This window comes from Prionailurus bengalensis, chromosome C2 (genome assembly GCF_016509475.1).
Source record: "Prionailurus bengalensis isolate Pbe53 chromosome C2, Fcat_Pben_1.1_paternal_pri, whole genome shotgun sequence".
In the NCBI taxonomy this organism is placed as follows: domain Eukaryota; kingdom Metazoa; phylum Chordata; class Mammalia; order Carnivora; family Felidae; genus Prionailurus; species Prionailurus bengalensis.
The window spans coordinates 70903345-70918369 of record NC_057350.1 but is presented as its reverse complement, the minus strand read 5'-3'; the positions used below and the strand labels follow the sequence as shown (position 1 = coordinate 70918369).

Here is a 15025-nt window from a genome sequence, read left to right as displayed (position 1 = left end):
ATGGTTTATTACAGTGAAAAGGTCCCTGTTACAATCAGCTATGGGAGAGACACATAGGGCAGAGTCAAGGAGGATTCCAAATTTGATGCATCCAGTTGTCCTATCCCCATGGAGCCATGCACTGTGTTAACTCCTCTTGGCAATGATGTATACAGTATTCATGGAGTATTGCTAAGCTCACTTGAACCTTGGTGTCTAGAGCAAATATATGGACGTATTCAACCGCTCACATGGCTGACCTCAGTCTCCAGCCCCTCTCGAGGTTAGGCTGATACCATATAACCCCAAACCCCTGCATAAATCACGTTGTTAGATATTTGGAGTGGCCCAGGGCCTCCAGGTAGACAAAGGATATTCCAAAAGCTTATTGATTAGCTTCTGGGAGCCAAGGGCCAGACCTTGTTTGAGCAAGATTAAATTCTTTACTATACAGCAGGATTTTATGTCTACCAGCCCTATACCTGGTGTTCTTGTCACTTCACCACAGCTGCCTCTTGGGTGTGCTGTAGGTCAGTATTTCCTTTGAAGGGAATACAGGGGCTTAGAATCCTGTGCAGAGGTGCTGTCCCTCCCAGTATACGGTGCTCAGTGACTTACTTAACTTGTTCATTTTCACCAGGTATGAGTGTATAATTTACTAGTGATGTGACATCCCCACTCCCATAGACTAGACTAGACTAGAGAAGCCACTTCAAGTGGCCTTTCCCAAGATACCATTTTGTTCTGAAATGTGCCTTTTCTGTTTTCACCTGGGGAAAAACGTTTAAGTAATTATACTACTAATAAATCATTGCCTATTAGAATAGAAAGCAATGTCATACAAAGCCAAAGGTTTGATAACATCCTATGTTTTATTCCATCTTATGAACAATAAATGTGTCTGACACACAGGCTTTGAAGACAGGCTTGTCTGTATAGGTCAAGGTATTACAACCTTCTGCAGCATAGAAGGAATCTCCAGCCTCCACTGTTGGGGGAGCAGAAAAACAGGCATGGAACTTGATGCCCTAGAGGGATTTTCTGCTCTCTCTGAGGGCACAAGGCAAACACAGGGAGAGTCACTCTTAATTTGCTCTCGACAAAGGGGCTCTTGACCCATGTAATGTAATTTCCCATGGAGAGCCTTTTTGAAGAGGACCTATCTTTGAGTTAGGTCAACTCACTGCAGATTATGAGGGGTTTGTGTCGGGCCTGCCAGACCGGGGGTAGCTGAAGTCTTTTCAGTGAGCCTCGTTCACTCTGCAAAGTCCAAATAAACAGTTGCCTCTGAGTTTTTTGAAACCCTGGGTCTTAGAAGAGATCTGTTCCTTTGAAGATGTTTTGCATCCAAGGGTGCTGTTCTGAACATCATTTCCTGCCAAGATTTTCCCCACTGATTTACTATCTGCCTCTTTCCCTTTGTACTCAGGGAACAACAGAACAAGAGCAGAGAGGCATTTAAGAAGGGAATAAAAAAAGGACACCACTCCTCTGTAAAGCTGCCTGCTGATAACTTGATAGCTAGAAAATGCCTATTTTATCCTGAAAATAGGAAATTGGTTCTAGGTCTAGGGCTTTTATCTATCTCACAGTTAACGACCAACCTGTTCTTCCTTTCAGTTAAATGTGTGTTTTTCAATGTTTCCTGGTTATACCCGATCCACAGTTCATGCTTCTAGGTAAGTAACAGAATTACTCTCACTTGTGAACCAGTTTTCATAAAGGGGAGGCTATTCTAACATAGGTGACAGCAACTAAACTGGGCTCTGTTTTGACCAAGCCACAGAGTGACCAGGGGGGCCAAAGTCACTGGGCCTCCATGCTCTCCCATTCCCTTCCTGGAGAACGGAGATGGATTCATTTTCCAAAAGCCCTGGGCCCACATGTCATTTTAGGACAGTTAAAACCCTACACACTTTGTCTACAGGGAGTCCAGTGCAGTGGTCATGTCCCTGCAAACCACGTTCTCCTTGGCCTCCAATGTGACACTGTTTGACTTGGCTGACGGGATGCAGAAATGTGTCAACTCCTGTAGGTCCTCTGCTGAGGTCTGCCAGCTCTTGGGATCTCAGAGGCGGATCTTCAGAGGTAAGAGAATGGCCCTCTGGGAGAACTCCGCCTATACAGTTAGGCACAGACCTAGGATAGATATGTAAGGCACTCAGGGCTCAGATTCAAGAAGTTCATCACAGAGCCAGTCTATCTTTGAAATGGGTGCTGGGGCTCCCGGGTGGCTCAGTTTGCTAAGGGTCTGACTTTGGTGCAGGTCATGATCTCACAGTTCATGGGTTTGAGCCCCGCATCAGGCTCCCCGCTGACAGTGTGGAGCCTGCTTGGGGTTCTCACTCTGTCTTCCTCTGCCCCTTCCCTGCTCGCACTTTCTCTCTCTCTCTCAAAAATAAATAAAAACTTAAAAAAAGAAATGGGTGTTAAGCGAAAGGCCTTTGTGTGTCTGTATCTTTGTACATGTGTGCGTGCACACACACATAGCCTTGAAGTCACGGGGTTCTTGGCATGTTGCCTCTTTTTTGTCTCCTCTTCTTCACTGGTGTATAAGAGATGATGGGATACAGGAGCTGATGCGATGAAATCATTCCTCTTTACCTTAAAAAGTTCCAGCTCTCTCTGAGGGAAACAGAAATTCCTGCACAGAATATACATGCTTATCAATACCCCAAACCTTCATCGTGATAGTCCACTAAGTAAAAAAAAAAAAAGCATGGGCAGTATTACCTATCTTGTTCGTGTGTTTGCAAATCACCAATGCACAGAAACAAGACCGGAACGATGTAGGCCAGACTACTCGCTGGTTTCCCTTTTCTTGTTCTCGCTTTATCTGCTTCGTCAAAACTTCTGCAGTACATCTACTGTGAAGTAGATACAGAGAGGGATTATAGACAACGAGTTCAGAAGGCAGACTTGGATCTTGGAGAGGAAGTTTTGCCTCTGGGTTGGGAAAACTTTGCTAGAATTAAAATTGCTTCCTCACAAAGGAGGCTTATTCCTGCTGCTGTCTCGTAAGTGATCAGAGTGAGCTCTGGTTAGCTCCCTGTGCTAGACAGTTAGGACTAGCAAAGGATGCAGACTCTTTGAGCCTCTCCATCTGGTGTCCAGACGCTGGATGTAAGTTGTAGGGAGCAGGTTTGGGGCTGTATCTGCTGGAAGACCCAGGGTATTCCCAGGGGCTCAGGGCTTTCTGAGCGCTGATCCACAGGGCTCTTCTCACAGGCCTGTGCATGGCAGAGCTGGGGAGCTGCGAGCATAACCTTGTGAATGCTGTAGCTTTAGCTCCTTTCAAGGCTAGTTATTCGTATGGGGGAAGAAAGGAGCTGAACTTTCTGGAATTGAAGTTGCTGTCATTTAGCATCATTGGGGAATTAACTAAAAAGTTTACACCCATTATACTGTGCTCTAAACTTTGAGGCAAGAGCTCTTCTTTGTTTCTCTTGCCAGTGATTCAAGAGTCCCAATTTTTCATCTCTAGTTAGCAGGAAGGGGACCTTTTCATTCACTAAACACTTAAAGAGTGCGTCCTAGGGGCCCCCTGGGTAGCTCAGTCAGTTAAGTGTCCGACTTCAGCTCAGGTCATGATCTCATGGTTCATGAGTTCGAGCCCCGCATTAGGCTCTGTGCTGACAGCTCAGAGCCTGGAGCCTGGAGCCTGCTTTGGATTCTGTGTCTCCCTCTCTCTCTCTCTGCCCCTCCCCTGCTTGTGTGTGTGTGCTCTCTCTCTCCCTCTCTCCCCCCCAAAATAAATAAAAACGTTAAAAAAAAAAGTTCATCCTATATGGTCAGCATAGTACCAGGTTAGTTTTATGCCCCCAGTAAATGTGTTTCATGTCTTGCAAATCAAGTGGCCACATACTTGGATTTGTAAGATCCTGCTCATGGCAGGCCTGCCCACTCTGACCCCATTTTTTTCTCTTATTTGGATGTGGCCTATGGGAAAGCCCCTAGCTTCCTAGCTTCCTTGCTGAGGTCCCATTCTTTGTTTTTTTTTTTTTAGATTTTATTTATTTATTTTCTTAGAGCAGCGTTAGGGTCACAGCAAAACTGAGAGGATTTCTCACATGGCCTCTTGCCCCTATATGTGCTTCTGGTCCCCATTCTGTACCTCTCCTTCCAGACCCCTCGAAAACAAAGACAGCCATGCCTCTTGGCTGAAAACAGGCTCACTTCTCTGGTTTTCCTCCCAGTTCTTCTCCTGGCTTTGCCAACATACTCAACTCTGTCTCTTTGCTCCCTTTCTGAGTGCTGGAGAGGTAGCCTTGACAGGCAGGAGCTGTCAGGTTCTGATATTTGGGTGTTTCCAACACATGGGTATGCTGGGCTATTCTGGACGCTGCCCTTGCAAAGGCAGGTTTTCACCCTGCAGTTTGCAAAATGTCCACTTCCTCAACTTCCAAAGAGCTGCAGCTCTAATGCCTCCAGAGGTTTAGAGTCTTTGGAAATCCCCCAAGGAGTGTCTCAGCCTTAGATTTACATAAGTTCTCATTGTCTGTCAGGCGGATGTTATGCCCAGGAAAGACCATGGGAATTGTGGATGTAGAAAAATCACATCGCCAGGCTTAAAATGAAAATGGGATTATATGTGGTTGCATTTGATGGATTTATGGCAGAATGTTCTTTAAGGATTTTTAGGATAGCAACTCCACTGTTGCAGAGGCAAGGCCTGGCTTCTTCGCTTCGTTGTAGGGAAGGGTTGCTTCAGCAGGGCGAATAGTATTTGTCAGCAGGCTGGATTAATGGGCAGGATGGAAGGAAAATGTGACATTGACTTCCAGAAAATATCTAATCAGGCCAGGCAACTCAGTCTGGCTACTGGACAAGGCTAGCGCCAGCCTTTTACCCCAGAAGTATTCCTTTATATTAAAGCTTGAGGACTGGCAAAGCTTTCCAAAAGTTTAGATGACGAATTGTGGGCGTTTGGTACCTCTCTGATGCCAGCTTTATAGTTTGTCTGGTGAGATTTTCCATTTTTTATTTTTCTCTTTTAAATACCAACTTTCACAATAAACAAAGGAAATTCTATCGCACACACAAGCTGAGTTTTGATTTAGCACACCAGCTTCCAATGATAAAGACAGGAAATGCAGTGTTGAAAACTAAAGGCTGTGTCCTAAGCTCGCCTCCCTGTGACCAGGCTGTCCCCTAGGTCCCAAGCTCTCGGGACTCAGAAAAGGAGGCGGCTGTGGGGACCCTGTGTGGGTGTCAGCTCACATCACCACGGTCGGGGCAGTTTTGCCATGGTAAGAACCAGTACCTGGTTTCTGAATAGGTTGGTATCTTCCTTAAGATGGGAAAGGGGAGACCAGGCCATACTGCACGGTGTACACATCACCCTTCGGCAGCTCTCCTGGTCGTGAACTTGCTCTTACCTCCCTGCAGCAAGAGCGGATGTCACTCCTGCCTTGCTCTATACCTGGCTGTGAAGAAGTTATTGTCCACTATCCAGTTAGTTGTGCGTTTTTGTTCTACTGTGTGCCCCCATTTACATGTGCCTTTTCGTCAGGCGTGTCTTAGTGAACGTGCCCTCATTATGTGTCTCGTGTATACAGAGAGGGTCTACTGTGTGCAGCCTCAGAGAGGGCCACGTGCCCAACAATGAGTGCTTTTTGACCACAAGGAGATACTTCTTCGTCATCCATGAAATGAGCATGGCCCACATGCCCAGAGCTGGACAAGCCAAGTAGATACACATGTAGAAAATAAGGCCCTAAAGGGAAGGAGGTAGCAAGCCAGAAAGACACATTCCTCTACCCAGCTCTGTCTCCCGTGGTGATGGCCTGGTGACTGGTGACCTGAAGCACTTTAGCATGCATGTATTGAGCACTGTGTGTGACCATCCCTGTGCAAGGTGCTGAAGCCCCGGAGATGAGAAGCCCCAAGAAATGGCCAGTGTAGTGGGGACACAGGAAACATAATGACACCACAGTGCCGGGGCAGCAGATTGTCTTCCACACCGACCCTTGGAATAGGTCTGTGGGCAGCAAGCTGTCCTGCCAGAGGAGTGCACAGCCTCCCGTTAGGTCATGTAGACACAGAGCAGACCCAGAGCTGTGCCTCCGCTGAGACAGGTCTGAGCCTCACGGCTTCCTAAGAAGGACACGATCATGTTTCCTGGCTCAGTGCTGGCTCTCCCCCGCAGTCTGTTAGGACGCAGGCACGGAAGACACCATGGCACCGAGGGCCGTATTTACGGTGGCTGCCGGGGTCAGAGACAGCACCCTGTTTCTTCTGTCTGGGTCCTCTGTCCCATGGCATGCGGTGTGACCTGGAGTACAGAGGCTTGGGGCTGACACAGGGAAGGAGTGGCCAAGGCGGCTAAAAGCGGGCCCCTGAAAGGAGACTTGTACCAGGCACTTTTCAGAAACTGTTCTCAGAGCCTCTTTAAATAGAAAGTTGATGTATCTTGAGGTTTGCAGTGGAGGAGGTCTTGTTTTGTTTCACTGTCTTGTTTTTTCATCTTAGCGGGCAGTTTGTGCAAGCGGAAGACTCCGGAATGTGACAAGGAGACCTCCATCTGCACTGACCTGGACGGTGTCGCCCTGTGCCAGTGCAAGTCAGGCTACTTCCAGTTCAACAAGATGGATCACTCCTGCCGAGGTACCAGCAAGTTCCCAAGGGTTCTGTGACCCAGGCAGGGACAGGGAAGATGTTTTTCTCTGCTCTAGGTGTGACTGTTCTAAACCAGGGGTAACTAGTTCTTGTTATGTTGCTCACAGCAGGATTGAATGTGTTATCTCCTTAGAATAATAGCATTATCTCTGACCTGCGCAAACGGGTCTGGCCAATCAAATTCAAAGGAAAAGAAGAGAGAATGGAATGACTATGGCAGTGCCTTTTTTTTTTTTTTAGAGGAAGTTAGGAAAATTGTTGTTTTAATTCCCAAAGCTTTATTCTATTGTCTGCTAATCTTTGAAAATGGAAACACAGGCATGGAGTCGGGCCTGTCTCTTTTAGAGGCAGCTGTGGCCTAGTAGACAAAGTACTGCTGAGGCTCAAGAGAATCAGAGCCCGACTCTGCCTCATGGATCATGTATCATCTTGAGCAAGACACTTTGCTTTGCTGTGCCTTGGTTTCCTCTTCTGCAAAATGGGTATGCTGATGCTTCATTGGATATTCTGGGGATTGAAGAAAGCAATGTATATGGAGGTACTTTGAAAGCCATCAGCATTTGCCCTTGTTTTTTACCCAGGATGTGGGTGAATTAATGAGTTCCAGTTTTAAAGGTTTCATGAAGGGTGTGAGGGCAGAAACCTAATCCTGCTAGCCTTGTAGGTGAGACTTAAATCCATTCAGTTTGAACTAAAATGCTCAGTAAATGCATGGCAAGAAAACTACTTTAAAGTAAAATTAATTCAAGTCCAGAGCACTGTGTCCCTGACTTACAAACGACTGCTAGAATTTGTAATCACCAGGAAAACTAGCAATATAAAGGCCATGGTGTGGCTTTAAGCGTTGTACCACATTAGAATGTGTATGACACAGTTTTCCTGCTTGGCCAACACCCACTGGTGACAGATGTACTGGAATCTGAGTGAAAGTCACATACTGGGGAAAGGTGACCTTGTCATTTATTTCTATCAGGACTTCCCAGCAGAGGGCTCGTTCCATCAGGAGAAGATAAAAATACATTCAGGGCAGTGCTGTCGTCCTGAGCTTCAGACCCTCTGACTTAGGTTTACACACACTGGCTTTGAAAGTGCACCCCCTCTGCTCCACACGCAAGCCCTGCAGTGGGCTTTGAAGGGGAGGCTGACCCCATGTGCCGGCCAGCAGTCCTGAGGCACGATGGCCTTACAGCGCTTTTCAGCACATGTCCGTCTGCCCCTGTGATACAAGGAGATGATGCTTCCTAGTTCCCTCTTACCTGGTTTCATGCCATGTGTTCCTTGCCCTTCTTGGAAACTGGGGCATTGAGTCCTGCGGCATGTGGGAAGGTGACCTCTGCTAAAATCCACGTGCTGGGGCGCTGTGTAGCTGGCAGGAGGGAAGGCAAAGTGGGCAGAAGTGGAGCGCACGGGAGTGGTGGCACCGGCGTGTGGAGTCTCTGGAGTTTCCCACAGCCTCAAGGACAGCCAGCCCTGCCACCTCTGCTTCTCGCTGGCCCCAGCCACTTGTCTTTGTTTCCAAGTCAGCAATTTAATCGTGTCGCTTACAGACTAGCATTAGCAATAGCAGGGCCGTCAGAGACTTTCCAAATGCAGGGATACAGGCTTCAGCAACCTTATGTTTATGAGGTAATGACCTAAGATGCAGCATAAGGAAACCTTGGTCAGCTTTCGGGCTTTTTGCCAAGGCCCCACAAAGCCTCGGTTTCTGCAGTATCCTTGTCGCTTAGATTTTCATCCGTCAGATGAAAGCCTCTGATGAATGGCTTCGGCAGCTCCTTGGGCACAGCCCCGTTGGCCGGGTTCTGATGGATTGTAGTGACATCTTCTGGCCATTAGTGCTGGAGCACTGGGGTATTTAAAATAAGTCCCTGGGGAGCATGGCTGGCTCAGTCCAACTGACACTTAATTTCAGCTAGTCATGATCTTCCAGTTCCTGAGATCCAGCCGCTTTGGGCTCTGTGTTGACAGCTCAGAGCCTGCCTGGGATCCACTCTCTGCTTTTCCCCCACTCGTGCTCTCTCTCTCTGTCTCTCTCAAAATAAATAAACACATTTTTTTCTTTAAAAAAGTCCCCTTTTGGTCACTTCACATCCGAGGTCAGTCCCCAGATAAATGGGGAAGAGAGGTATGTAGGTGTGTTTTCTAAATCTGTACATTAGCAGGACTCTATTGTTCTCTGTTGTACATACGTACGCACTTCTTAATGTCTCCCATGAAATATCTTCACAGTGTCTTCACCATACGTTCAAAGCATCATACAAAATTGAAGTAGGTGTCCTTCCCATAGGTGTCTTAGCTTCCTTCTGCCATGCAGGCCTCTTTCTCTCACCAGGCAGCAGGTGCCTTGAGAGCCAGAACTGTGTTTAGAATATGCTTAGCACATTGTGGGGTTTAACAAGTGTCTGTTGAATTAACAACTGGATGACAGGGTAGCAAATATGATAGAACACAAATGGCAGAGCTTGGGAACAAGAGAGTCTTGAAGACTCCACCACTTGCTTATTTTATCAAGGGCCAGGAGGCTTGAATTGGCTTATGTTCCATGTCAATAGGGGAAACCCAATCTGGGCATACACAGTAGCAGTTGCCACATTTCCATTGTCTCCAGTGCTCCACCGGTCAGTCCTACTAGGGTGTGGAGATGACGAGCTGGGTCCTAAGGCGCACTGGAGCTTTCTTTCTAAGAACCCCTAGAACAGCACCAGGCCCACGGTGGCACTCTGTCGTTCGTGAATGACCAAAGGAGCCCATTCGAAGTAAAGGAATATCGTTACACCAGGAAGTCAGGCCACTTCTGAGGCTGAGTGAAAACAGCCCAACCCATCAACTCACAGCCTGGGCAACAGATGGACGTTACGTCTGGCAGGATGACAGCCACAGGATGGAAAGCTCCCACCCAGCAGAGGAGGGCTGGGTGGGTAGATTTGATGTAAAAACATTTCCGGGAAGAAGTGTTCAGAATAGAACAGACTGCTGTGACATCAGCCTGCCTCAGTGCTGAGATGGATGGGGATGAGTCACAGGGAGGCCAGCGGTCCCCGTGGAGCTGCCCTGGAGAAAGAGCCGTGGAGTACCCAGGAGTGGCTTCCCGGCTCCCACAAACCACTGTAGCATGAAGACTGCCAGGGATGGTGCTTTCCGTGCCCAGGGAAGCAGGAGTTCTCAGCTTGTTCCTTAAGAAGGCCCCACCTGAGTAAGGCCAGCAGCAAACTCAGAGGTGTCCCAAGATGTGGTGAAGGGGCTCGTTCCTCCTCCCCTAAATGGAATATGATCATGCCCTACTTTGTTGCAAAAAAGATCGGAAGTGCCTACTAAAAAGCCTAAACTTAAACTAAATAAGGTTTAATTTAAAAGATAAATTAGGTTGAAGTGGAAATAAAGCTACTACTTTGCTGAAGCTAGAGGAAAGTGAATATGCAGAAAGATATGCTATAAAGTCCTGCATGTTTGCTAAAGGTAGGCCACTCGTTCAAGTTCTGAGCTTTCTGGACACTGAGGCAAAGAGAGAAATACAGTTTTAGAGAGAGTCAGGGTTCATAAAACAAAGTACAGTCGTTCAGAAGCATCCCCATCTTTGTAGGCCCCAAGGCCCAAGAGAAATTTCTTTGGGGCGTCCTCATCAAGAGGTTACTGTGTGGTGTTGTGGCAGTGTGGCCCGTGACATCCTGCAGTAGATACTGGGGGCCTTCCCAGGGCTGCTGCTTATAATAGCCCTTACTACAAGAGGATGGAGCTCAGGAAAAGTGGTTCTGTGGAGCCAAAACAGCACAGTTCAGGGTGACAACTCTAATGATCTGCTATAAAAGAATTGCGGATTACTTAGAGCAGTGTTTTCTGAACTGTTCTATGAAACTCTAGTGATATCTCAATAATCTAGGACAACAAAATAGATGCTAGAAACATTTAGCATCTAACATTAAAAACAGAAGGAAGCGGGCACCTGGGTGGCTCAGTCGGTTGACATCCAACTCTTGATTTCGGCTCAGGTCATGATCCCAGGGTCATGGGATCGAGCCCCGTGTCCAGCTCTGCACTGAGCATGGAACTTGCCTAAGATTCTTTCTCTCTCTCCCTCTTCCCCCTCTCCCCTGCTCACACAGTCTCTCTCTCTCTAAAAATAAAAAATTAAATTAAAAATTAAACAAACAGAAGGAAGAACAGCATTGGGCACATCTACGTAAGTTAATATTATTACACACTAATTATTACGCGTAACAGAGGATGCAGGACGCCTGTGAGAGACCTCCTGTCCTAGCCCACAGGGCATGCACCCCCTGATCCGTGCATGCTGCCGACATTCACATCTTACCATTAGCGTGTGTGCTGTCTGTCCAGGGATTGCTGCTCTATGCTGTGTACCTTTTCTTATCTGTCATCTTTTATGCAGTATATCGTACATTATTCATGAATCAAATTCCTATCACTTCTTGCAGCAATGAATTTGACTATGAGGCCATTTTTTATTGTCTGCTTCCATCCAAGCATGTGTTATAGCTCATGCTGTTCTGTCAGCTTATTGTAGTGTTCCATGATCAAATAAATTCAGAAACTGCTGATCCCCAGGAATGGCTGGGCCACGGCCCTTCAGTCCATGAGTAGCAGCACCAGAGGGTTCAAAGTTATGTTCTTGGGTGATGTGCTGATTAGCACTCATCTAGATATGTCCAGAATCCCCTGCACAGACGGTAGGGTGAGCTCCACCTGACCATGTCCCAGAGGATGTCACAGCTCCTACTTCCTCTTGGAAGGGGTCAGTGAGGGCAGCAGCAGGTTAAAGGTTTGACTTACATTAAAGAAACCAAAGCATTTTTCTGTGTGTATGTGGAAGAATGTAACACAGGGGCCACAGAAAACTTCCAAAAATAATTACATTTGTTGGATAATAATTATAACTACAAACATTTATTTGGTGATAACTATGTGCCAGGCACTGTGCTAAACCATTCACATGGCTTATTTAATTCCTTCCAAGAAACTACAAGGTAGATACTACTATTGCTGTTATTATCCCCTTTTTTTATAGATGGGAAAGTGAGCCACTAAAAGGTTAAGAAAATTCTGTGGTAAAATAAAAGGTTGAGTTGGCAGGTACTAGATAATTCTAAAGCTATTTGTAGGCTTCTGGTTCTAGAATATTCTTGGAGACTTAAAGGGACTGGTGTCTACTAACTGTCAGTTTGGGCCAAAGGAAGTCAAGGGACATATCCATGGATTTCCCTTTTCTCTTTCAGCATGTGAAGATGGATATAGGCTTGAAAATGAAACCTGTATGAGGTAGGCTCTGTGCTCATATATTCTGATGCATTTGTGACAGGCCTTATTTAGAAGTTACTTGGGTAGATTGCCTCCTATTACTTCTTTTGATTTTTGAAAGTAATTCTTGTTCTTTTTCTTTGTTGACTTGCAGTTGCCCATTTGGGCTCGGTGGTCTCAACTGTGGAAACCGTGAGTATGCAATGGTCTGGATTTTCGTGTGGGCGGGGCCAACGTTGTTGTCCTGCACAGGGTGTATGTCTTCCCCTTCCCTTGGTTCCTCTCAGCCCCTATGCTGGGAGGTGTGGGGAAAGTGGAGGGCTCTCCAGGGGCTCCAGGTCTGGCGGAGGAGATGAATACATTCCTGAACAGCCCTGAAGGTGGAGTGTTAATACAAGAAGCTAGGGGGCGCCTGGGTGGCTCTGTCGGTTAAGCGTCCGACTTCAGCTCAGGTCACGATCTCGCGGTCCGGGAGTTCGAGCCCCGCGTCGGGCTCTGGGCTGATGGCTCAGAGCCTGGAGCCTGCTTCCGATGCTGTGTCTCCCTCTCTCTCTGCCCCTCCCCCGTTCATGCTCTGTCTCTCTCTGTCTCAAAAATAAATAAACGTTAAAAAAAATTAAAAAAAAAAAAAAAAAAAGAAGCTAGGTGGGAGGTGGGAGGCAGGACAGAGCACGCCCAGGAGAATAGAAGAGCTTCCTCAGTATTTCTTGGAGGGGATGGAATTGGACGTTTTGGAAGACTTCAACTGGCAGAAGGAGAAGGAGAAGGAATCCAGGCAGAGGGAACAACTTGAAGGTCTTGGGGCAGCCTGGGCTGGTGGTGTTCCAGGGACCATGTGTGTGGTGTGGCTGAGGACAGAAGGAGAGGAAGGCAGAGTGGAGGATTAGTTTGGCAGAGGAAAAAGGGACCACACTGTTCTGGTGTTTGATGGCCAGCCTGAGACTTTCAACTCTAATCAGTATCCATGGTGGAAGCAAGAGTCCAAGAGAAGATAGCAGTTGATCGAGAAAATCAGGTCAGGCTTCAGTAAGGAGGGTGGGTTCTGTTCTTTGAGAAAAGCAGTTTTGACTTATTTAAGATCACTTTCACTGACATTTTGTGATCCGGAGAGCTGAGAAATGTTTGAAGGAAATTCTGGATATATGATACAATAGGAATAATAACATTCAGTACTTTATTTTAGGATAGCTTTGTCCCTCATTCTATAGATGAATATACCAACAGTCGAAGTTTATTAGACCAAAAGTAGACATGACCTTATTTAATATGTGTAAAAGTGCCCAGTTCCTGTTCCCCAGTAGTATACCTGACATTTCATGTCTTCACTGGTATTTTCTTTGCGTATAAAGCTTTCTATTAGAAAGTTTCATTATTGCACTTTCTTTGAGCATAAATAAATAAATAAACTAATATAATAAAGCAAATTCAAAACTTAACTGACATAAAGCTATGTTGGTGTACCCAGCACGGAGCCAGTTTCAAGGCCAGAGTCTAGAGACTTAGAATTACATATCCATCTAGGATTACTGGTGATTTGGGCATTGGCTTTATCCTGACTGCAAACTAGCAAGAGGTTACAGTAAATAGCCTAAGAGAAAGACTGGGGAAGCACTGCTAAAAGCCAATATGTATAGAGTCATATAGAACAAAGGGAGGAGTTCACAGAATTAATGTGATTTGGGGTTTTGTGTGTGCGTGTGTGTGTGTGTGTGTTTTAAGTAGTAAGCTGAGGCCATGGAGAGGTAGACAACCCTGTCTTATTTAGTAATCCCTAAGGACACCATCATGCCGTAAAACCACTTAAGTACAGATATTCATCATGATGGACCCAAGTCATCACACACCAAATGGTGTTCCATGTTATTATGAACTGTTTTTTACTTACAAAGCTTCTGACACTAAATGTGTCAGGGTTTTCCTCACACCAAGCAATTCTGACATTATCCAGAGTTAGTGTCAGACACTGTCTCCGTGTCCCAGGACTGCCCCTACTTCAGACACCAATCCCAAGTCCAAGCCTCTGGGACTTCTGACCAGCCAACTAAAATCAGAGGTTCCCACGACCCCTTCCTCAGGTTCAGTAATTTGCTAGAACAGCTTACAGAATTTATAGATACGGTAGAGTTGTATCATGTATGCAAGAAACTTATTTAATGTTACCAGTTTATTATAAAGGATGCAACTCAGGAACAGCCAAACAAAGAGATGCAGAGGCAGGTGTAGGGGCAGGTGCTGGAAGCTTCCATGCCTTCCTGGACACACCACCTTCCCCACTCCTTTAAGTGTTCACCACCGCAGAATTTCTCAAAACTTCCTTGTTTAGGGTTTTGGGGGGAGTTCCAGTACGTAGTATCAATAAATGATATCACTGGTCATGGGCCATTGGAGGTTGGAGGTGGGATTTAAGTTCCTCCAGCAACCAGCCCCCATCCTTGGAGGGTTACTTCATTAGCATAAACTGAGGTGTGGTTGAGAAAGGCTCCAAATGAATAACAAAAGGTGTAACTCTCACCCCTTTCATCCAGAAATTCCAAGGGTTTTAGAAGCCCTTAGGCTAAGAACCAGGAGTGTAGACCAAATAAAAATTTCTTAGTATATTGCAGTATCACAGGTGTACTCAGTTTAACAAGAGGAGGGAGTTATCATACATTATGCTTTTTAAAAATTATAAAATAGTAAAAATTATTTTTAAATATCAGTGCTTGAAAAAGTGGGCTTCTGAACTCCTCTCTACTTCCTACATGGGATTGGATGCTGTCTGACTCATGAACCACTTAATAAAGCCAATTAGATCTTCAGGAAAAAAAAAAGGAGACTTTAGTTTTTTGTTTTTGTTTTTTAATTGAAGTACAGTCAACACGCAATGTTTCAGGTGCACAACATAATGATTCTACAAGTCTATACATAATGCTGTGCTCACCACAAGTGTAGCGACCATCTGTCACCATCCATCACTATTACAATACCATTGATTGTATTCCCTATGCTGGACCTTTTATTCCTGTGACCTATCCATTCCGTAACTGGGGGCTTCAGGGTTTTTTTTGTTTTTTGTTTTTTGTGGGTTTTTTTTTTGTTTTTTGTTGTGTTTTGGTTTGGGTGTTTTTTGTTTTTTTTTTTTTGGTTTTGTTTGTTTTGGTTTTTTGTTTTGTTTTGTTTTCTGGGTTTGTTTTTG

General features: G+C 45.8%; 1 protein-coding gene across 2 annotated transcripts in view; it reads left to right on the top strand.

The window, feature by feature from the left end:
- Positions 1 to 15025, top strand: part of HEG1 (heart development protein with EGF like domains 1) — a 90138-nt gene that overhangs the window by 53686 nt on the left and 21427 nt on the right. For both annotated transcript variants that reach the window (XM_043594395.1, XM_043594394.1), the window contains exons 11-15: positions 1600 to 1658; positions 1907 to 2067; positions 6451 to 6585; positions 11829 to 11871; positions 12005 to 12042. In XM_043594395.1, the coding sequence (XP_043450330.1) occupies positions 1600 to 1658; positions 1907 to 2067; positions 6451 to 6585; positions 11829 to 11871; positions 12005 to 12042 (436 nt within the window). The remainder of the gene's footprint in view (positions 1 to 1599; positions 1659 to 1906; positions 2068 to 6450; positions 6586 to 11828; positions 11872 to 12004; positions 12043 to 15025) is intronic.